We start from the raw sequence: 25182 nt of genomic DNA on the forward strand, positions 1-25182 counted from the left end.
TGTAATATATTGCTGTGATGGAAAAGCTGGATTTTCAGCATCATTAGTCCAGTCTTCAGTGTCACATGATCCTTCAGAAATCATTCTAATATGCTGATTTGCTGCTCAAGAATAATTTCTTGTTTTCCAAGTTGAAAACAGTAATATTTTTGTGGGAAACGTGAATTTTTTTCCAGGATTCATTGATGAATAGAATCCATTATAATGATCATTATAATGGTTGTGCACTGTAAGCATCATAAAATTATGTAAATTCTGTTTGATTTTCTGATTGAGTCCACCAGACATATTCACTGGCTAGCCAGCTGATAGCAAAACATGTTAGATTCATGTTAATACAGGTTACAAAGGTCTGATTTGTAGAAAACAATTCGAATTACCACAAAAACTCAATAGTCGTCATTCTTCAGGTTTTGCAGTATCTATAAAACAAGCATGAGGAATCCCTGACCAGGTTAGTAATGGGATGATAAAATGACTGGCCAACATGCACCAGATCTTCTCATTGATCTCCTCAGAAACACTTGACATGGAGCGCCTGGGAGGAGGAGCGAGGTTAGGAGTGTCATGGGCCTTAGGGAGACTCGTCATCAAGCAAGGTCAGTAACACACTGTCTGTGTGCCATCAATCACACGCCTCCCTTCCCCCTTCCTGCATTTCAGCCAAGCTCACTCTGTTAAAACAATCTCAGCACCTTTATTGGGCTGCCTCATTTACTGCCTGCATGCAATTACAGGCTGAGGGTGGCCATCTTGTTTGCAGTGGCTGCGACTACCTTCCTTGCAGGGCAAACTGGTTCTGATGCCACTACAGGCACAATCAAGGTGATGGCGTTTTTCTTATACAAACTTTTTTTTAGTTTTCTAACACTTCAACAAACGTAAGGTCCAAAAAGGGGAACAACAATACGGTACAATAGAATATACAGAAATAGGTGGAAACGGGATACGTGAGATGACAAAATGACAATAATACAAAACAGCACACAAGCCATTATGATCATATATTTCCAGGTTCTTTAGTATAGGCTTCCACATTTTTTTAAATCAAATTTGTCATTGTTTGTAATAAATTGTATTCTCTCTATGTGTATATTGTTCACCAGTTCAACCACACATCAACTGTTGGAACCCCGTCCAGTTTCCACCTCTGAATAAACAATCTCTTTGCAAGAACCATAAATAAGGAGATAGACTGGCGTTCATACAAGGAGGGTTCCGAAATAACCCCAAAAATGCAATCACGTTGCCTGGAACAATCTCCCTTTCAGTCAAAAATATCAGTCCAGTACCTGTGAAGTTTACAGCATGTCCATTCAAGATGATATTAAATCAGATGATCATTTTGAAGCTGATTTAGAGGACAAAATGTGCATGCAGTGCAATGGACAGTGTTGTAAGATGTTAAAATAGTGAAATGTTCACTTAAGCCCTAAATCCTTAACATCAAAGACATGCGAGTGTTAAGTCAGCACTTCATTTAGAATGTATATATCACTTTGACTTGTGACCTCCTAATAGCGCCATGAGACCTGGGTGTTGTATGTGCCAAATTCCTCCAGAAACTTAAATATAATCAGTCATGCATTTAATGCCGCGAATATGAAAGATAACATGCCTGGCTGATCCAAGCTATTACTCCAGGCTATATAAAAAAATAAATAAAGTGAGTTTTACTTGCGTATTAATGTCTTTACAATTTATATCTAAAAGATAGTATATGATAGGTTACAAAACTATTTGAAATGTAGGGGCATTCACTTTAAATTATTATGGTGTCAATAAAGAAATTTTTATATTTTTTTTAATTGTGTGATTAAGCCAAATCATTCCATTAAAAAAAAGAACATTTTATGTTTATAAACAGAAATATGTTTAAAGAAAAACCTAGTGGACAAAACTCAGCTACACCGCCACTCCTCCCCGTTTCCTAAAAGTACACTGCCATCTGGTGTTGGCAGACGAGAACATCAGACAACTAATGTTTTGGTCTCCTCGGTTCTTTAAAATGCCAAATATTTAAATCCATTAACTATTTATCAAATATACAATACATTTATTTCACTTTTTTATTACATGAACTGAGCTGACAGTTAGCTTATTTTAGGAGAGCCTAAGCGTGAGAGACAAATTATTGTAGGAATCATTGAAAAATGATAGGCATTTAGCATCTGCTTTTCAGCTTCACGGCCAAGCGTTCTAGTTTCAAGTTTCTGTGAGTCAGCAAATGCTGTTTACTCAAGCTAAAAGTGTGTCTGCTTACTGAGACTGCAGGAATCAAAGCAGAATAATCCTGGAAAGATGTCATTTGAAAGACATGAAGTCATTGCAGGTGCTTTCTCACGCAGGTGCTTTATATCATGTATGCGAATACTATTATACATTATATAACGTCTCTTGGAAACCAGAACCATTCGAATCGCTTTTTTGAAGCGGATCTTTTTAAAGAGTCGTTTGAACTGCCTTACAATAGACCGAACTGAATCAGGTCAAATGGTTCTCTAGTCAACCGACTCACTGAACCGACTCTCTTTCTGATATGTCCGGTTTGTAGCAAGCCAAGAACCCACGAGTGAACTGAAAGTATGAGCATTTTAAGTTTACCAAAGATTTGACCGATGTAGATTACTAGGTAGCCTATTGACACAATTATTACAAATAGAGCAAAATATAATTTACTATAATTACAAATATTATTACAAACATACTGCGAATATGTTGACTCGATTGTATGACACTTTTAATAACACGCATACAAGACAGTTTGTTTTAATGAATATCACTTTTTAGTCGTGAGACGTAAATTAATGAATCACTGAATTGTTGTTATGAACTGTTCGAAAGAACCGATTCGCGCAAATGAGACAGACAAGTTCATTTCGCAATCGCGTTGCTTGTCACCATGCGTGTTTAACGAACACGTGTCGCATAGGCCAAAATTTGATTGACATACACATTTAACCAATAGAATCTAAGTCGATGACTCCGATAAGAAATGTGAACCAATCAGAGATTCAATCGCTGTACCGTTACCATGACGTTTGACTTCTCTCGTCGACCTTCAAAGCATTCTCATTACAGATGGGGATTTTAGTTTTTTTGAGCGTCTGGGCCATGATTCAGAATTAGTGATAGAACTTCGTTTCCCACAATGCAGCGGGCCTCTCCAAAGCACCCATGCTTCTGTTTTTGTTATTGTTGTGAGATGTTCGTGGCACAGCTCATCTCGGTTAATGTGTCAGTGTAAATTACACTTGTCATCAGTATCATACATGTTTCCTTCTATATGACCGAGCATCGTTTTTCAAGAGGACATTTTTTCTGATTATCTACTCTGAATTGGGTGAGTTTTGTTATACGACGTTTGCGGTTTTTCCACAAAGGGAAAAAGAAAAAAAAACTGCAGCATGTTCAGTAGCACGCAGCTAAAGACAAAGCATGCCATGTTTATAATACTCAGAGGCATTCCCACGGAATGTATTGATAATAACAGTGTTATAAGGCGGTCGTGTTTTTCTTTTGTAACTGTTGTAACAAAGTGTCAGATCTGCTTATGCATTGTTTTTCTTCTTGTTGCCACGCTGTACCGAGTAACTTGAGATTGTTTCTAACTTTGGGCCTCGCTTGCAATAGCCATCCACGATTGTTTGCCATGCAAACAGGTTTTATTTCGCAAGTCAGCAATTATTATGCCACAACAACCAGATGTCCTGTAATATTAAAAGTACATTTAATTAAATTTGATTTATCTAGTGTGTTTAAAAAAAAAAAAAACCTAATTTCACCATCTATTTTACTTTAAACGAGTCATGTAATGAGGAATCAAATTATCCTGGATACTTTTAGGCAAAAGAGCATTGATACTGAGCACTGAAATTAAGCAGCAAGTTTCTGACATCAGATAGATGACGTCAGAAAACGTCCTTGGTCTGTTCATGGAGAGTCTAAATATAGAGTTTGTAGTTTATTATGAGGTGCTAATAATGGGCACACCTGTCATTACTTGTAATCTATACAGTTCACACAGCCAGTCACAGCACTTGTGGCACAAGACAGCCCGTCACAAATGCTCTCTAAGAGTTGATATGTATCCGGGTTAGAGAGTCTACACTCATCATCAGTCATTTGCAGGAACTTGGCATCTAGTTTAACATAAACAGTACCTCTTCGCTTGAGCAACACATTCACCTCTCCCCTACTGTCCTCGGTAAGCCTTGATAATAATGTCCATACGGACTAAATGGACTAATTAAAGCCTGTTTAAAATTCCTTTTAAAGTTATGTATATTTGTGAATGTAGATGGAGCCAGATAAGGCATACATATGGATAGCATGTTCAAGATAAAAGACTAACTGTATTGCCTTTTACCTCAAGCTGCACTTCAAGGCACATAATTAACATGTCTATGAACTTTTTCTTAAAGGTGCACTATGTAACATTTTTTCAGTAAAATATCCAAAAAACACTATACCAGTGTTAGATATTTTGTTCATTTGAGTACTTACAATATCCCAAATGTTTCCAACTATTTGTAAATTGTGAGAAATTGCTATTTTAACCGAGGAACCGGGACGTGTGAGGGAGTCGCCTGTTGATGGCGTCATATCTGCGTTACCCTCGGTTTCCAGTTTTATTTTGCAGAAATGCTTTACTCTCACTGCAGTGTGCATCAAGTGTCATAGCAGCCGCAGAGTGAACGCACAGAGTAACGTCATAACATCATTTTCAACACACATAGGTGTATCTAATATGATAAACAGAGCTGCGTTACCTCATTCTCATGGCGGAAAAGCGGACGTGGCGCCGGCGACTGTGGCATAATAAAAGTCCCACTGGCGACTATGCCATAATAAAGGTCCCACTGCTTGCGAGGCTTGTGTTTCGCTCTTCTTATTAACAATCGCTCCTGCTTCTGCGTCATACTACATTAACGTTAATAATCACATCCATGAACATGATTTCAGCCTGAGACCTATCCCGATTCTTTTCGACTGGCTGTGAGGGGAAGACCACATGTCCCAAGATTCTGCGCTCAAACTCGGCGTCATCAAACTACGGTTTTGTTTTGAATAGACGACCTCTAGCGGACGGAAAAGTTACATAGCGCAGCTTTAACATAAGGATTTTAGGATAACATTTATCTTGAATATATTGTTTTTTATTTCACTTTTTACTAAGTTAGTATTATGTATTCACCATTTTTATTAACTGTTGCAGTTCATTGGTCATTTTTTGTAATACTAATATTTCATGTAATCTCTCAAATAATGATGCCATAAAACTACATGCATAATAATTCAAGAATTATAAAAATGGTCCTAAAGTAGTTTTAGACTAAATATGTCCATTTTAATTTGAATAACTACCCAGGTGCATCACTATCCTGTTGCCATGGAGAAGACATGGGGAGTGGAGTTTCGCAATGTCGGAAGTTGCTATTTCCCTCAGAGCAGAGTGGACTGCCACTACACCATCAACTCGCAGCACACATGGGCCAGTAATGACTGGGTTGGACTATTTAAAGTAAGAGAGAGCCATCTCCAGGACCTTTCAGCACTGATGTGGCTCTTTTGCTTAATTGAAGTTGATCTGTTTGCTTTTACCCTCAGGTTGGCTGGTCATCAATCAAGGACTACCATACGTTTGTGTGGGCAGTAGCACCATCCAACTACAAAGAGGAAGCCTCTGTGAACTGCTGTGTTCATTTCCAAGGTCTCTGAAGCATTGATTTTGGTGTTCAAGCCCTCTTGAAAGTCAGCCGATGGTCTCAATACAGTATGAATAAAGAATAGTGTGCATTAGGGACATTTAAAGAAGCTAATTACAGTTTCTTGCATTGATTCACCCAGCTGCTGGGCTCATTCACTGAGATGCATTCAGTACATTAGCAAATGTTTTTTCTCAGATGACCTGTGAAAGAGATACAGTGCCACAAAGGAATCCGCCTGTAGTTAATTATTAGTAGGATGGGCTGGATGCTCACAAATTACCCTAGATTGACTTGCTTTTGTAAATAATAAAGCTAAAATGCTTGTTTTGGTAATGCTTTAAAAAGAATGAATTTAGAGATGCAATTTATTTGAAAAGGTTTAACCATGCTGTGCTATAGCGTGCATTACCATAAGCATGGCAAAATCCTGTGACAGCCATTAAAATGTTGTGTGTGAAACATGTCTGATCAGTGTCTAGTGGGCCCTAATTATTTAGGGCTTCCTTATAACCAAGTAGTCAATTAACCTTTGAGACAACCTAATGAATAGCTGATTTCTTAAAAGCACATCAGTAGTAATTAAACTGCAGTGTGTGGACGCTACAGTATATATTGCTCATTCAAAATAAAATGCACTACCGTTCAGAAGTTTAGGGGTTGATTTTAAGACTCTTATGCTAACAAAGCCTGCATTTATTCGATCAAAAATTAAGTAAAACTCACAAAACATTTTAAATAGATGTTTTGCATTTTAATATTGTTTAAAAAAAAAATTCTGTGATGCAACACTGAATTTTCAGCTACATTACTCCATTCTAATATGCTGATTTGGTGCTCACTTTTGATAAATTTAATGTCTTTTCTGAATAAAAATATTCATTTCTTTCACACACAAAAAAAACTGACACGCTTATAAAACTGACTGTGAACGGTAGTTAGACCAGGTTTTTGCGAGCGCGTGTCTGTGAAAGTGTCATCTGGGCTGAGATTTGCACAGTGCAGAATGGCAGCATTGTAATTTTTGGTGAGTATGACCTCAGAGAGAAACCAGATAAGGTCATCAGCAGTGCCACGGGCTTCATGTGATTGGTTTTGAATGTAGTCAAAGTGTATTTGAATATTTCCAGTCTGGTTATTCATAGTGAGTGAAGTTTGGAGATTTCATACACAGAGCCCACACGACAATTGTTTTGTTTATAGTTTTGTTGGCCTGTATTTGACCTTTCACAGTTTCCTTTTTCTCTCCCCTCTTCAGCTTCTTACCTACCAGGGCCTAGTGCTCAGCAGTACCAGTTTGTGTATGTGGATGGAAGGGGAGAGGTTTGTTCTCGCAGCGCTGCCTTTACCTTCTCAGCCCCAAAGCCCATGGAGGAGCTGGTGACTCTGGAGGAGGAGGGTCAAGGAGAGGAAGTGGGCGAGGACATGTTGATGGTCATCCCCAGAGCCCAGTTACTGCAGGTCCGATGAACTCAGAGAATATGTTAAGACAAATTCAGTCCATCATTACATTCACAATAAGACAATGCCAGAGGGCTGTTGCCTAGAGCTGTAGCATTCTCTCCATACGCAATGTAATCCACAGATAGCTGTGCTTCAAACAATTTTAATGCATGACGTGGAGGCAAAGAACCGCCCGACATGAAGCAGAGGGCATTCAAATTGTTTAATGCACAACTAGCCGTGTATTATCTCACGTATACCATAGTCATTTGCCAACATTGACAAGTTAAAGCTGTTATCGATGTTTGCAGCACAATATTTGACCAGAAAGGTAAAAAAGATCTAGCATTCTACCCACTTTAAATCAGACACAGAGACAAAGCAGTGCGGTAAGATTACATTTATGAATTAATTAATTATAACACTTATTTGAATTAATTATCGAGAAAGATAGATGTATGTGTGAATTACCTGCGCCTGTGCAGCATCCTTCTACTAATAGTGAAGCTGTGCATTTCAAAAACTTCGGTGTTACCCCCTTGTTGCTGAGAAATTATTCAGCGGCGAGGCTATTGTTTGTTATATGTTTCTGTGTGTGCATTTTTTCTTCCCATCTGTGTGTGTGTGTGTGTGTGTGTGTGTGCACTTAAATGAAAGCAGCACATTAATATAGAATGGTGATTAAACTGACTGGAACTACCTGTGCATTAAGCTTCGCCTCGTGACCGCATTACCACCTCGGGTGTGCATTATTTTTCAAATACCGGTAATTCAACGTCCTGTCATCAATTATTATTAAAATTTACTACGGTTACCACACCGCAAAACATTGTTCAGATGATTTATTTCAAGACATTTGTCAGATTTTGTCCTTAAAACACTCTTGTGTGCAGGACTTATTTCTTATGCATCCAAACCCAAGCCTCCGTTGCTAATTCCAAAACGTCATTTTATTGCCAGTAACGGAGGCTTGAGCCTCCGAGAAAGAGCATATGTGAATTACCTCAGGCTCAGTCTGTGCGTCTCTTTTTTTAACAGTGTTTGGCAGCAGCGTCTACTAATACAAACTGTAAGAACAGCGCCTTTATTACCTTGCAAGTGAGAAATATCATGTAGCTTTTAAGTTGCTAAACTATTTTACTGATAAAATCATCAGAGCAGCGCTGACAACATGTTTCTGTGCGAGTGTGTGTCCGTACTGTATGTGTGTGTGTTTCAGTGTATGTGTGTGTGTTTCAGTGGGACAGCAGAGAGATTGGGAGAAAGAGAGTATGTCATGGTTGTTAAATAGTTTTAAACAGGTCTTAATTTTCCTATGTCCATGTAACGCTACCTCTATTGCTCATTGAAATGCTCCCGCAGAGCTTGAGTGTGTGTGTGTTTATTCCGGGGTGTTGTAGTTCTTTCTTTTGCTAGTCCAACTATAGTTTGCTGTATTACAACTACAAATGAGACCAACATTCATCTTATATTGCAGCCAATCAGCTTTCATGTTATTGGCGCGAGTCTCTTTCAGATTAATAATAATAATAATAATACATTTTATATGGAACGCACTTTACATTAAACAAAATCTCAAAAGTGCTATAGATTTAAAAAAATAAAAATAGATAAGAATAAATAAAAATGAAAATTGTACCACAAAATTGTGGATTGTACCACAGAAAATCAAACGGATTTTATTCTTCAGCTAACAGTTCTTCCAGTTCCGCGATCGTGAAAGCGAAGACAAATCTTTCTCACCTGCCATCTCGCATAATGACCAAATAAAAGTATGATATGCCAAAATTATCAAAAATTATTTATATATATATGTAATGCGTTCAAGACCTGCCTTGAACGCGTGCGTTTCCCTGAAACGTCCATCGCCAATCACATTCAAGCATTCAACAGCCGCATAGTATAAATGATTTGAATACATACCTTCTAGCCAATCAGATATATATAGTTAAATTAAACTGTATAGATTATCATATATTGGAAATAAATGATTAAGCGAGTGATTGTCAGCATGAAGCTTGAATGATAATAGTCTCAAGTTTTAATCACAGTGGATTTTTGATTAACTTCCAGATTATAATTTAATTATTTTTTCTTGCAAGTTAGAAAGGTATACAGCAATATTAAACTACAGTATGCAATATGCATAGTACTATTATAAAGGGAGTTTTGCATACTTTTGGACAGCTCTGAGATGCACTGTTGTTTGTGCAAGAAAGGGTAAAAATAGAATAGATGTCACAGTGTATTGATACTTTAATCCACAGAAGACTGTGCAGACCTCAGACAGAGAGTCTTCTTTTAACATTACCACAATGTGTGGGTTTGTTGTGTGGTTTGAGAATCACATGAACGGCTTTAGAGCTTTCCAACCAAGTCAGTAATGCTGTTTTGGGTCCCAAATACTTATTGTGTTGATATTGTATTGCAAAACACTTTTGCTGATATTGAGGTGGGATACGGGTAAAGTTAGGGACAGGTGTGGTGGTATGGGTAAGTTTAAGGGTAGGGTTAGGTGTAAGGGAGGTGTCAACAGTGTAAACGTAAATGTAACTACATAAATTAATTACAGATGTAAATTACATGCAGGTAATTTTAAAAATGTAAGAACAATGTAAAAACATGTATGCACACAAAAAGTGCATTGTATCAAATGATTAATTTAAATGTTAGTACATAGTAGTTAAGGCCACCTAATATAAAATAGGTCTCTATTTTGTTAGTGATATAGCATATGTGAAGAAGACATTTAAGATGATTATTTATATTATAAACTATAAACTTAATTATTACATTAAATAATGAAACATTTTAAACTAGGTTTTCGTAATTTGCATTTTTTTTATTAATATCTGTATCTTTACCTGTCTTTCTTCCTAACAGAGACGTCTGCAGGAGTGTTTGAAGGAGCGTGCTGAGCTGCTCCAGGCTCTGGAAGCAGCAGACCAGAACGTGGAGAGGGAGAAAGGCAGGAGAGACAGAGACAGAAGCTCCTGGGAGCAGAGCCGCAAGGAGCTGGAAAGGAAGATCTGTGAGCTGAAGGAGGAAGTGAGAGAATATATAGAGAAAGTAGAGGAGATGAAGAAGAAGCAGAAGGTAGTGTAAACACTCATTCCATCAGCCTGTGTGGTCAGCCCTGGGTTATGGTTTTGTGTATATTTAGTCTTTACTGTGTTTACTGTGGTGTATATGTTCACACACACTGGCGGAAAGCTAACTGCTAAACGATTTTAGTTTTACAGATTAGTTTAAACACCTCACTACCATCACACCTCTCTCTTTTAGGAAGTTGAGGATTTAGGTGAGGCCTTGACAGAGGAGAAAAGAGCCCTGCTAGCTCAAAAAGAAGCTAATGAGCAGCGAATCAGAGAGCTAGAAGAGGACATTAAAATACTGACCCAGAGAGGCCTGGAGAGAGAGACTGACCTAGAAAGGTGAGAGGATTTGTCTTTCCTAGTCTTTGAATGATCTTTTTTACAAATGTGTCGGGCTCGATATTGATTCAGATGCGATTCCAACTAATTTGGGTGCATTTCAGTTATTATGAACATTTTGCTTTACATATGAAAGAAATTGCCTCTCTGTTGATGCTGTAAATTAGGCAGGGCAGCGATTCAGACTAATTTAAATTGGTAACCTGTGTTTTTGAGGAGGTATTCATCGAAAGAATCATTTCAAAAGAGACACTGATTTCAGGCTACACTGGTCACAGTCATGATGTATGTTTTTGATTAGTGATGCACTGAAATTTCGTGAAAAAACTGTTTTTTATGGATGAAATCATTGATTGATACAGCTTCTCTGATGACACATTTTGCTGTGTTAGTGTCTTTTTAATGCAAAAACCGTGGATAAGCTACAACAGGTAAATGTCAGCAATGTAGACGAACTTCCATGTGATCAAATATAAAGCTATTTCAGCAATATCTGCTGAAAAATCGAGAAGCGCATTGTTGCAGAAGAACTTTACTATGACAACACTATAGCGTAACGAGTTCAATGACCCCGTTACCTAAATTTAATTGCCAAAACTTTTAGTTTTCTTTTAATCGAAAACCAAAATAAAAGTTGTAATTTCAGTGCATTACTATTTTTTAATTCACTAAAAATAGCCCAGAAGAGCTAGTTATTTGTTTGTGATTCAGACTACATTGATTGTGTTGCATGTTTGTTTACAACTATTGTGTCTCCAGTGACCACTTCTGATCCAATTTCCTCAAGATTTTCTCTTGATTTCACGACTACACACTGAACATCAATTTAGAGGACTAAAGGCTGCACACATATTCTATATAATTGTCACTGCATGTTGATGGCTTGAGCATTGAATTGAGTGTTGTTGTTTTAAGCTGTACTTATTCTGAAACGTTTAAAATCATTGTTTAAACAGTACATGATATAAGTAAGTAGTCCTCCTGTGTTCTCTGGGACACATCGGGACATAAATGTTTCATATATTGTAGCCATATGCATGACTCAACCTCCAAATGTCGTTGAAGCGATTGGATCATCTACAAGACACATTGGACCCCTTCTAGAGCTCAGTTTAGTGCTGTGAACAGGGTTATATTGTCTCTTTGAGTCCCATTGTTTCATTGGTTCTCCTGTGTGCTGTTTCTGCGTAGGATGAGGGAACGGGCCAAGAAAGCAGCAGCTCAGAAGAAGGAAGATGAGGATGATCACGAGAACCTGAAGGTTTCTCAGCTAACACTTGTACACACTTGTACACAAATAAGCATAAACACAAGTACATGGTCATTATTGTGCCATTGTTTTGTGTATTATACTAGTTAAAGATGGAACAGACAGAGAAAGAGCTGCACAGTCTTTCATCAGAGTTTCAGAGTCTGAGAAGCTCACTGGCCCAGAGAGATACACATGCTCTACAGCTCCGAGACACCATCACCACCCTCACACACAAACTCAACAGCGCTCACAGGAAGGAGGTAACACTCCAGCAGTTTTCACACCCCATCTTTCACTTTAAATATATTCAAAGGGGCGTACACAGGGTTTATTGTCTCAGAACAGATACTTGATGCCGTTTATCCATGAAGTTCATGTTATTTATAAGGGGGTCAAGGTTTGGCTGGGAAGCATGGTCCAGGCAGCCCCTGGTGGTAGATGTTGTAAATACACCATATGAGGGCAGAAAGCATGTCTTTCTACTTTGATGGCCATCCTGACAAAACATTATATTTTAGTGTACACTACTGTTCAAAAGTTTGGGCATGGTGATTTTTTTTAAATGTTTTTTAGTGTCACATGATCCTTCAGAAATCCTTCTAATATGCTGAATTGGTGCTTAAAAAAAAGTTTTGCTGCTTAATATAAGTTTTTTTTTGTAACAATTAATACTTTTATTATTGCTGAATAAAAGTATTTATTTCTTTCAAAAATAATCTCAATGGCCCTAAACCTTTGAACGGTAGTGTATGTTTTTTTATTATTATTTGATTTTTATTTGTTTTTATCAAATGCTTTATTAACTGAATATAACTTCCCATCTTCTTCTAATTGGTCAGTCAGCATGAGATGCTGAGAAAACTGTGACATATTTGAACCATGTCTGTATAGTCCAGCAATTAAAAAACAACAACAAAGGAACAGATGGAAGCTAGACGTCATGCAAGCCCGCTAAGATTGTATCTGTGTCATTGTTGATCAGGCAGCCAATGAGGTGGCATTGAGTGAACTCCGGAGTGTTCAAGAGCGTCTGAATGTAAGTGAACGCTGTGTGGAGACTCTGAGGGGGGAGCTGAGAGACATGGTCGCTCAAAGGGACACCACACACGCCGAGCTCCATCAGGCCCGTCTGCAGGCCGCACAGCTCACACTTCAGCTGGCAGATGCAAGCCTGGCTCTGAGAGAGGGCAGAGCTAACTGGGCACAGGAGAGAGAGACCCTGCAGCAGAATTCTGAGGTATGTATAGCAAAAATTATTTTTAAAAACACAAAGGCAACTTTGAGACTGTTGTTCATTGAAGTGACTGCATGAACTGACAGATGGACAAAGTCCGCCTGGAACGCCTAAATGACGAGATCCAGCAGAAGGAGAAGATGTTGCAAGAGGCGAGGATGGAAAGAGAAAAAGCAGTAGTGGAGCTGGGACGAGAGAAAGACTGCAATCGGGTAAATAGAAACAATATAGAAATGATAGATTATTTTTTACAATTACTTTCAACAATGGCATGTAGCCTTATTTTCTCAAGTCAGGGGTCGGGAACCTATGGATCACGATCCACACCTGGCTCTTTGACAAAAATCATGTGGCTCGCCAGGTCTCTCACCCTTTACCAACAAATGATTGAATAGACACATCAACAGAGATCGGCTCTCTGCAGAAAAAGCAACAAATTACAATTCCCTTGTCGTACAGCCTACAGAAGTAAATGAAAAGTTTGTGATAATAATAATATTCAAGTTGTACAGGCCAAAGTGCATGTTCAGTGCTGTTCGCGAGTGTCATGAGTCACGACAGCAATCAACTAACCACTTAAGTTTCTGTGGTAACCTACAGCTCCTGGACTGGGATTCAAGCAGCTGTGTAGCTTGTTTAAGGTAATGGCAAAAACCATTTTTAGAGCAGCAGCAAAAATTTTAAAGTAGGCTATAAAAACTTTAATATATCCTTTTATTGTTTTGCTGTGCAAAGAGACATTTCGAAACATTTCAGCCGCTGGTACTTTCACTTTTGCCATAGAGCAAATGTGTTGTATTTATGAAAATCCGTGCAGATTTCAGTTGATGATTAAAGACGTTTAAAGTAATTAATAACGAAACATGAATGAATGAGAAAGAAAAGAGCGGGATGTGCTTTATATTGAAAATAAATATTAAAAGCACGAAAGAGAACTGAATTCTATTGACAGCATGCTGTGCGCGTGCTCCAAGCGCAACACGGACAAGCATATTAGGCTATATTTTGAAATATATCAAAATGCCAAGTTGAGTATTCACGTAAACACCGTAGATGTAAGCATTGGGTGCGTTCACTCTCTCTCTCACACACATACACAAGAAGAGGATTTGTGCTCATCAGTTTGTAACTCAACCTCACAGTGAAAGCCCTGCACAAATAATTAAATGAATATTGCAACTTATTTATTGTTTGCTGCATATTTGTTGGTTTTAGTTCCCAACCCCTGGTCTTAAGTAAACACAGTTTCATGTTTTTCAAGTAATCAAGTAAGCAATTGGTTTTCTTGTCAATATTTAACAGCACACTTTGTAGGAGTGAACATGGTTGATATCTTACATTTGATTAGAGACCTAGAATGACCTAGGTCATTTACATATTTATATCATGTAAATTAATGTATAAATTACATTTGCTATGTAATGTAAATGTAAATATTTAAAGACATTTCTCTTGTGAAATTTGTGTTTTCAGGTTCAGCTAAGCGAGACTCGTCGTGAGCTGCAGGAGCTGAAGGCCAGTCTCAGAGTGGCTCAGAAAGAGAAGGAGCAGCTGCAGACAGAAATACAGGCAAGATCTTTGCTGTTCTCACAAAACTCACCGGTGCGATCATATTCTTATCGAAGCAATTTTAAAGGCTTGTTCAGGTCAACTAAAAACTTTACAAAGTTTGCACAGTTTCAGCAAAGTTGTCTTCAATTTCTTGGTAAACAACCATCTCATTCACATGAGCCTGAAGCCATAGCAGAAACATGCTGTTGTACCAGTCCTAACCCCCAGATGCAAGAGTATGTCTCTCAAGAGTATGTTTTGCTCTCTGTGTTTGACAGCGCTGGGCTTCTGGTTTAAAGCAATTTTCCACATTGTAAATACACTTAGACTGGAAACCGAGCAGGGGAGTGGGCAGATGGATTTAAACACAGAAATCTGAAGCTTGTATTTTTGCATGAATTCTTAAAGGAACATGCCACTATTTTTGAAAATAGGCTCATTTTCCAACTCCCCTTGAGTTAAACAGTTGAGTTCTGGCAGTAGCACTTTTAGCATACCTTAGCATAGATCATTGAATCTGATTAGACCGTTAGCATCTCGTTAGCATCAAGTTCCTTGATTATTACGCAAGAATGAGAGTATAGTTCCTAGCCATATTGGCCTAGAAAATCGCAACTTTTCTTTTTCTGTCGGTCTTAGTACATGATGTAACTACTAGGGGTGTCGAAATGAATTGTTTCTTCGAGGACGATTCGGTATCGGTTCAGTAATAGACCATAACCAATTAAAATGTAATGATTCTTAATCTTTTCTGACGTCATTTGTCATGCACGTGCTTTGTCGCGGAAGCATACAATGGCAGAGGGAGGCTAGACGCGAGTAATTAAAAATGCTCCAACTACTTTAAAAGCAGACATCTGGGCACATTTCGGCTTTTATGAACAACCTGGTAAGCACGACCTGGAGAACACACACGCTGTGTGTAAATCATGTCATGCACAAATAAAATGTGCATGGGGTAATAATACCACTAACTTGAGAAACCACGTCAGCCGTTTTCATAGTGAGCTGTTAACGCCTGTCAGTGCCAAGGTGGACCCAGCTCAGCCAAAAATGGATCAAATTATATCAACGATCAAAGTTCTTAAAGGGCCTGTTTACACCTGGTCACTTCAGGCGTTTTTACAGATCAGGTATCTATCTGATTTATCAAAATTATTTAATGTGAATTTGGTCACATAAATATATCTCCGCAAAACGGATATAAATCCGATCTCCAATTTCCGCACTATATGCTGAGTTAATGTCACCGAAAACAACAGATATTAGCTGCATTTTTTTAATTTCAAAATCAAAGACCGCAATAGGAGAGAGCGCGGCAACAGCACTGGTTAGATGTAATTCGGTTTCTTTACTTTTAATGAATATGACTGTATGTTGAGCACCTGCGACTTGCTTTCGGTTTTATTTGCGGTAGTTTGTGCACTGGCTTTTTGAAGAGATACGCAGCTGCTCGCCTGCGGCGATGCGTGCTGCAGTAGCGCTGTCATATCTGGCTATAACATATCATATAGGCTAGCCCATAACGCTCTCACACATTTATTTTTTAGCATTGTTGGGACGACTGGGAGTAAAATGTTTCAACAACTAGATGCATTTAGACTATAGCTGTAATGCGGCCCAGACCACCTCATGAAGTGGCTTTTAGTATATTGTGTATTTGTTCTAAACGCTCCTGTTGTCTTCTGTGCCCAGACTTGAGTTTTGTTTGATACATTCAAGAAGCTTGTTTTCTTTGAGCAGGTAAAATTAAAGGTTCAGTTCAGATAACTGACTGACAAAATTATATACATGAGGATGCAGTGCATCGTCAATGCATTGCGATGCATCGTGATATCAACCGAACCGAATCGATGGCATGATAATCGTAATCGAACCGACCCATGAGATCAGTGTAGGTTCACACCCTTAGTAACTACAGAAGAGTCAAGTTTTAAATAGGAAAAATATCGAAACTCTTAGGTCACTTTTTTGGAGCGACGTGCTAACGGTCTTATTGGAAAATGAGCCTATTTTCAAAAATAGTGGCGTGTTCCTTTAAGTAAACAAATCTTCCATGAGCTATAAACTTTAAATGATCCTTTTTAGGTGGAGGAACATCTGGTTAGCATGTTACATATGTAATGGCTATGAATGGAGTTTGCAGAACATCAACATAGGCATGTGGTCATGTGGTCATGCATATGCAGTTATGTGGCATCCCTTTATGGTATCCCTGTGCGGGTACCAAGCGAAAGTAACTTTACAATTTTAGCCAGTCGTGATGTAAGGTTAAAATTTTAATAAAACTTTGCAGGGTTGATAAACGATTCTGTCAGAAGAGTTACGTATTATGTAATGTTGTTATGTTTATACTTCAACACAACATTTTTTGTATTGAATGTTTATTCGCTTTGCTCTATGTTTTCCAACTGGCCGTTCACTGTAAATGCATTACTAAAAAATGAATTTTCCATTCTGTTAAGGCCGTGACACACCAAGGCGTTGTCAAAGAACTAGCAGAAAGGAAAGTCAACTGTGTTGTCGCCGAAGTGTGGAACACACACTCCAAAAAATTATCCCGACAGATGCTCACCGAGGGCTGACCGCTGGCTTGGTGTGTCACGGCCATTATTAAACTGAAAATTACCCAGAATATTTAAACTAAATTAAGCTTTTAAACATGCAACAGTTTTACAAAGATTTAAGGTAGGGGTAAAACAAAAAAATGTATGTCTATGACCAGGTTTCCTGAGTACTTGCACTTATTTTCTCTATAGCTGTGCTGAAATAAGAAAAAAGGAAACTGCAAATGGATGCAACAATGAATTAACAAAAAAAAAAAACACAACATTACAAATACAAATCTATGTATACTTAAGTTGATTGCGCTCTTAGTGTGTGGTCTGGGACAAACAGGATTTTAGAGCTAATCATAGATGTGTTTTGTCCAAATAACAGAAATAACAGTTCATCCAACAATGATTGGATGCGATCTTATTGCAAATATTTAATTATTTCGAAATCACATTACACTGATCAAGCAGTATCGTGTTCAAATTGGTTTTGGCTGATCACAGTGTTAAATAGCCTCAAATGTATTAATTCACACCCCCTTTATAGCAAAGTACCAAGTTTTTTACTGAAATCTGACCTATTACACCCCTAATTTAGGGACAGGATGATGGACAGTATGGTATTTTAAACATAACAGTGTGACATTATTTCATTCTATACAATATAAGTTTTGTTAACGGTGTGTGTGTGCAGGAAGTGATGGAGTACAGCCGTCAGCTGGAGAGAAGGCTGGAGGTGCTGAGCGATTCTAAATGGAGTGAGACGGCCCTGCTGCAGAGCAGTGAGTCACTGTGCTTTCTTTAATTCTGTACAAACACCACAACACAACGACACTATTGTGAGTCTGTCTCCTTTCTTTATTGCCCTCTCACAACAATACCACAGAACTCCAGGCGGCAGACAGCTACATCATAAAATGCCACACACCACTGCACAACACTGCGTTATACAGCCCTGTACAACGACAAGACTTCACCACCGTACAACACAGCACACCAACCCCACCTCCCGGAAGCACACAACTCTGCCATACTACACAACATCATTATATAACAATGCTTTATTTTAGACTCATTAACCTTAACCTCAAACCGCTCACACCTGATATTGTGCGCAAAAATCAAACATTTTCCCACAATGGAAAATGGCAAGCTACAATCTGATTGGTTTGCATTATAATTTCTAGTAGTAAAGTTGAACAGGTTTTTGGGCAGTATAACCCTCAAAGTTGTCCAGACTTTATGCTCATAATGAAAAGTCTAACAACAGTACTTTACAGTTTTAGTTATGCAAATAAGGAAAATTGTACACAGCAGTAGGGCTACACAATACACATATATATATATATATATATATATATATACATATACATATATATATATATATACATATATACATATATATATATATATATATACATATATATATATATATATATATATACATATATATATATATATATATATACATATATATATATATATATATATATATATATATATATATATATATATACATATATATATATATATATATATATATATATATATACATATACATATATATATACATACATACATATATATATATATATATATACATATATATATATATATATATATAAAAAAAAAATCAAGATCTGTTTATAATGTTAAAATTGTCATATTTACACTGTATTTTTTGCAGCGGTTAAGTATTTTAATGTAAATTCTACATTATTTTTTATATTTAATGTAAGTTAAATAAAATCACAGTCAATCATAATATCAACATAAAAAAATGACAATTACTGCTTGGTTTTTGTTATAATTGGGCAGCCACAGACACTTATTAGGACACTTGTGAAAGCTCATCTGCCATTCCTGGTTTCAGGTCCTGCAGAAAGCCCACTACTGTCTGATTCTGAGGACGAGAACCCTGAGGCCTTGCAGGACGCACACTCTTCTGGGCCTCTGAAGCACTACAGTCTGTGCGAGCAGCCCCAGGCCGACCTGCTGCTCCCGGCCACCCCACCACCCTCTCCCAGACACCCCTCCAGCATGGACAGGGTGGTCATCAGCCAACCTGCACCCCTCTCATCTCCACACCAGCCCAGAGCTCGCACACACACTCACAGCTCTGAGTCGGTGAGAGTTTGCATCATCACGTTATAGCTGCACATTAGGGCTGCACGATTAATCGAAATCGAACCGCAATCGCGATTTGGCTTATGTGCGATTATGAAAGTGCAAAGGCTGCGATTTTAATTCAATAAATAAATGCCCAGCGTGTCAGTGAAGAGCGGCTCTGTGATCAGTAGTAAACGCTAACGTTACTCCCTCTGAAAGCACTGCGAGTTTGAGCAACATGTGTCAAACATCTTCACAAACTAGTAATGCGAAGCGTTCATAAACCTGTTGTTTTAACTCACTTCATATAGTCAGTCGAGCTGATGTGGCTTCTTATCACAGAATGTCAATCAGCACTGCATACTTTTATTATTATGAAAATACCCGAGAAGGCTTGAAGAACTCAAATACACCATATATTGTCGCAGAAGTATTATCTTCATGTTTAATCAGTCAAAGCGTTTCTATCTTCGTTTTATTCAGCATACAGCGCGAGCTTCACATTAGAGATTTCCCATAGGGACTTCCTGAAAACAAACGATTACTTTTCTGGTGCAAATGTGCCGTTTCTGCTCGAGGGCGCCCTCTGGCCTCCAGTATGAATTAAACTTTTGGGTAGAAAATAAGAAAAATAAAACTTCTCAATTAGATATTTTCCCCAAATCATGCAGCCCTACTGCACAGACAAATATGATATTTTTGTGGTTACATAACAAACATTTTGAGAAGAATTGGCACACTGCTTGTTTGTTTAACTGTATGTGCCTCTTCAAATCTCATGTGACCAAATGACACAAAAGAAAGAAGCTATAAAATATGTGCTAACAATTTGCAATAAAGCTATTCACAGATGTAAGAAGTTTGCATTACATTACGAGCAACGTTGAGTTCTGGAAAGGTGCTAAAACATATACATACAATGTATTGTTAATCAATAATTATTATTTTTTCCGACATTCAAACAATATCCAACTATCTGTATATACACTGTAAACCCTAATGCTCAAAATAATTAATTGGTTTGAGTAAAGCCAACTCCAATTAAACAAATTAGTTCAATCAAATTAACTTTTATGAGTATTTAGAACTTCTTTTTTCAAATGTGTCTGCCAAATGCATAAATGGAAATGAGTTTTGCTAAATGGAAATAGGACAAATGGCGGGTAAGGGACCATGTAAAAAGTCCCCCCATTGCATTTAAATGAACACTCATTTTGATTGGTAACGACGGTCATATTAAAATGTAAATATAGGTCGTAATAAGGTGCTTGCAAAAACGACCTATAGGGTCGGTCTTTTAGAGGAGGACAGTCTCCATTGTAAATAGAAACATATGACAATCTTCTTAGAGAGCTCAAACAAATACACACAGGACCAATTGAAAACAGCCGCCACTCCTGAAGAATGACTGGTATCTTTACATATTTAAAGTTTCAATACTGACTTGGTACCGATATACTGGCACTTTTGACAACACTGTAAACAAACAAGCCTGAATGAAGAAAAGTATAGGATTATCTTTAATGCTTTCACACTTTTCATTAAAAACACTCAGCTTCTATGACACATTTATTTTTTAGAAATTCTCAATTTAAAATTTTAGAAAACAGAATAGGGGCAATAGTCTGGTCACAAAAAAATGTCTATACTCAGTTTTCTTTTTTTTATACTTTTCCAGACCTGGAAAACACTTAAATCAAATCAAATTTCATACTTTTCCAAACTGCGTAGCAACTCTGAATTTAGACAAACTTAAATTTAACAAACTGGACTGGGAGTTCTGTTTCCCAGCATGCTTTGCCATGACAGTCAAAAGGGAGAGCTAAAATGAAGTGTTATATAATGTTTTTTTTGTGCAAGATTAATGTTAAGGTGGAGATTTAGTAGTGTTTAATGTTTTGCTATGTTAGTTTATAAGAGTTTCTGTTTCTCAGGGGTTACCATCATGGTGATGAGTGGAGCAGAAGCTTAGTTTGTGAACAGATATACAGTGTGTTAAATGTTCTATATTGCTGTACTCATTCAGCAAGTGCTATGCTATGCTAATGTTATCATTACCAATTAGCAAGGTAGCATTTATTGAATTGGCTAGTTAAAGCTAGCCAAGTTTCCACCACTAAAAATATTTAAGTTGATCATTTTAATGTATGACTTAGTTTTAGCAATTACAATTTATGAGTACAAAATAAAACTTCTGCTTACTTAAACTTTACATTTCTTAACTTAATAAATTTGATGTAACTGATTATCTCAATTTCTTTGAGTTTTGCCAACTTATTTGGGTTTACAGTGTAGCTTTTCACCGAGTAAAATCTGAATGCTTTAACCCTCATGTTCTGTTAGGGAAGTGAAGGATTTCAACACCCTTTATAAAAAGGAATTACTTAAAAATGACCGTGTTTGGGGTCTCAAAGACTCCAGATATAAAACATGAATAATGCCATGAATTATAACAAGCTAAGATTCTCTGAATGGTGTACAAACCATTTTTGTTTTACTGTATCTTTCTACAATGCATGTTTGTTAAACTTTAACCAAACAACGCAATTACAAAATACTTTTCTGATACAGTTTATGATAGAAATGTTATGATATGGTAGAGGGTTAAAGCTTCAATAATATCTATATCCACCTTATTTTTGTCTGGTTTCCAATGTCACCTGCTTCCAGTTATCTTAGCTGTACAAAAACTGGAACTTATGATTTTAATTCATTATCATAATCATAAACACACTGGTTTTATTTATAGCAGCAGATGAATGGAAAGTCTTGCACATTCACAGACTTGTAGTGAATAGGCCCTTTATTCATGCATATGTGACCGTGTGTGTTTTACAGGAGGAGGAGTATGAGGCCGCTTTGTCAGGAGGGCACAGCTCCGGAGAGGAGACAGCTCTTCTCCTGCCTGACAACAGAGACGCTACCCTCGGGTACAGCACGCACAAACACACATTCACTGTCTATAAACCCCATCAGTCACACTGCCGTTATCTGTGACCTGCAGACACGGGCTCAGATAGATTTTCACATATACTCTTACACAAGCCACACGAGTAAATATGTCACTGTCGCAAAAAACATTCGGCCCTTCTCTCTCCCGAACGCCTCACTTTATATCTCCCTGTCACAGTCTGTCTCTTTTTCTGTCTTTGCACACTCGCACACGCTAATGTAGGCCTTTATTTATGGTGACAGTCCGAATATGGTGAGGAGATGGAAGTTTTGAATACCACCTCATAAAATTAGTGAGGGAGAAGAGAGTGAGAGAATGGATAGGGGGAGTTCTGTGAGGGGAGGACAAGAGGACAGATAAGTTGACAGGAAGCTGTAGCAATGATTTACTGAGAGGGTAGTCAGCGCTCACCGGCCAATTTTCAGCATCATTAAAAGCCTTTCTCCCTCACTTCTCTCCTTCACCCTCTTTCTTTCTCTCCCTAACTCTACACCTCCACCCCCCTCTGTCTGTTTCCCTCTCTATCCATCTCTTTCACCCTCTGCCATCTATAAACGCACTATTTCTTCCCAAACTCACGCTTGTCCTGTTGTGTGTGTGTCGTCATGCAGAGATCTGGCGGAGAGTCCCCTGTGGTGAGAAGCAGAACTGCAGGAACGGAGGGACCGGTGCAGCGTGGATGGCTTTGCACTAGTGCAACACGTGTTACGAGTTTTGTATTTAGAAGCATTTGCGCTTTACATTATATTGACATGAGTATTTAAATATGCAATTTGCTTTACACTTTATATGCACTTAGAACATGCATAAGCTATTAGACCTCTCTATGTCGCACGCAGTTTTACGGTAACTTGCACGGACGTGTTATTTTACACATATCAACTGACAAGCAGAAAGTGTCTGTAATGAGCAGATCGAGGGAAAGGTTGTATTTGAGGAAATAATGTGTGTGTTTCTGTGTGTGTTAGGGTTTTATTTGACTTCTGGCATAAGGCTTGTATGGATATAACATTTATCATTAATCTTCATCAGCAATAATGTAAAGCACAATGTCACCATGATCTTTTTCAGGTTTTCAATGTAAGAATTAGTTTGGGTGCGCTTCGTTTTGTGGGTCTTGAGGTATTTAGAAATGTTGTTTGTTTGAAGAAAGACAGTGATTATGTGCAATGGGCTACACCCGCGACTGATCGCTCTGTTCTGATGTAAGAGTAAAGAGTGGCACTTTTGATTCCTTTCAGGAAGTTTACTGTCATCCTCGTGTAAAATTAATATGCGCAAGATCTTCTTTGGAGGAAATCCACTTTAGCATGGAGACTGGGGGTATTATGAACAGTTAGTTATTTGAATGAATTCATTCAATTTAATTCCTCAAAATTTATATTTGGTGCTTCATCTTAGTTTCCTGCATTGTATTGAAACACTTTTACATATAAGGATGAAATTATTATTTGTATGCAAAATTTACTTGGACAGACAGCTTAACTATTCAATGTTCCTCTTCGGGTTTGAGAAACATTAGAAACTTTTTGCAGTACTGTAAGTTTTTTTTTATTTTAAGGCATGAATTGAACTGCTTTAAACTGTGCCTCACTAAATTCAAAGAATCTCATGTTTAATTCAGTTGAATGTGTGATGGCTTAACGGTGCATCACGTTGATCATGTGGAGAACATTATTTGGCCGTGTTTAAAAATTCATAATTTCAAGACGCCATGATTACATTTTAATTACATTCACAGGGAGAGTATTTTAATGCATATATTAAAAAGTGAAATAATGAAGGGGAATATTATGAAAAGGTATCATATATTACAATGTCTTTTCCTTTTTTCTTTTTAATGTTTGAAACATTTTCCGGTTGAGCTCACTGTATTCACAGAACGTCTGTTTGGTTGATCTGTTCTTGATGTTTACTGTAGGTTGAAGTTTAAATAGCTCCTGTATGTTATTTGCCTTTTATACAACATGTCATAATCTGTATTGACTTTAAAAGTGATGTTACATTACACGTCACTGAAACAGGCTTTTGCGGTCACTTTGTATTCATCAGTCTACTGTATTTGTATTGTGCACTGGTCACTGTACTCTAGAGCGTCGTCATAGTGTCAGGATATCTGAGACTGAAATCAGTTCTCATTTTCATGATACACTTCACCTAAAATCTAACCTGAAAGCTTAGTTTGATCACCCAGTAGATGCAAAAACCTTTGACAGCAAAAGCATTTATTCCTGTTAGACAATATACTACAACTTTAAACCTGTTTATGGCAGGGAATATGTTAAGATTAGTCCTAAGTAATGGTTGTCCACTTTATTGAGTTTCAGTAATGTCTAAGAGACATTTTCTTTAAGAACGCAGCTCATTTCAGGGCAATACAATCAGAGAATTTGATTTATTGTTTGCTTTTTTGTGCAGTTATTCCTACTTTTACTTATCTATGTTTTGAGGTTATGCCATTCTGTTCAGGATGTGGGATGGGTTTCATTAAAAAAATAATTAATGTAATGTTTGTTGTGTGTCCATGTGCTCTACGTAACACTTCACAATAAGGTTAATTCGTTACACATTATTTACATCAGGTAAAAAACAGTAGGTTAATATTAATTTATAAATACACTATTGTTCATTGTTAATTCACCATACATTACCTAATTTATCCAACTTGTTGAAATGATAAAATGTATTGGTATATGCAGAAATTAACATTAACCTAGATCAGGGATGCACAGTTTATCTGTACCATTTGTGATGACATTGCATGTTTTTTTTTATTTATTTTTTTATCTGTATTGGCCAATATTGGATTGTTCATGCTCATTTCCCTAATTTTTACATTTAGATACTTTTGCTGTCATCTAATGTACTTTAAAGCTGCAGTCTGTAAGTTTTACTTCTTTGTTGCCGTCTCTGTTTTAACCCTGAAATTGGTCAATCGCTCAG

The 25182-nt window shown here is 37.4% G+C and overlaps 1 protein-coding gene across 1 annotated transcript; it reads left to right on the forward strand.

Moving 5' to 3' along the window:
* The first annotated feature begins 3011 nt into the window (after positions 1-3011).
* calcoco1a (calcium binding and coiled-coil domain 1a) lies at positions 3012-25131 on the forward strand. The gene is made up of 15 exons (XM_079801799.1): positions 3012-3343; positions 5372-5524; positions 5611-5713; positions 6967-7169; positions 10035-10247; positions 10437-10585; positions 11777-11846; positions 11942-12097; positions 12820-13074; positions 13158-13283; positions 14545-14640; positions 17872-17959; positions 19051-19304; positions 22125-22216; positions 22851-25131. Exons 2-15 carry the CDS (start codon positions 5393-5395, stop codon positions 22876-22878), a joined length of 1965 nt encoding a protein of 654 aa, XP_079657925.1. The 5' UTR covers positions 3012-3343; positions 5372-5392; the 3' UTR covers positions 22879-25131.
* The last annotated feature ends 51 nt before the right edge of the window (positions 25132-25182 follow it).

Source organism: Gobio gobio (assembly GCF_949357685.1).
Source record: "Gobio gobio genome assembly, chromosome: 21".
Lineage (NCBI taxonomy): Eukaryota > Metazoa > Chordata > Actinopteri > Cypriniformes > Gobionidae > Gobio > Gobio gobio.

Coding starts and splice junctions, on each gene's coding strand:
- calcoco1a (XM_079801799.1), top strand. CDS start 5,393: ATGGAGAAGACATGGGGAGTGGAGTTTCGCAATGTCGGAAGTTGCTAT. Junction 10,248..10,436: donor AGATGAAGAAGAAGCAGAAG/GTAGTGTAAACA, acceptor TCTCTCTTTTAG/GAAGTTGAGGATTTAGGTGA. Junction 17,960..19,050: donor GACGGCCCTGCTGCAGAGCA/GTGAGTCACTGT, acceptor TCCTGGTTTCAG/GTCCTGCAGAAAGCCCACTA.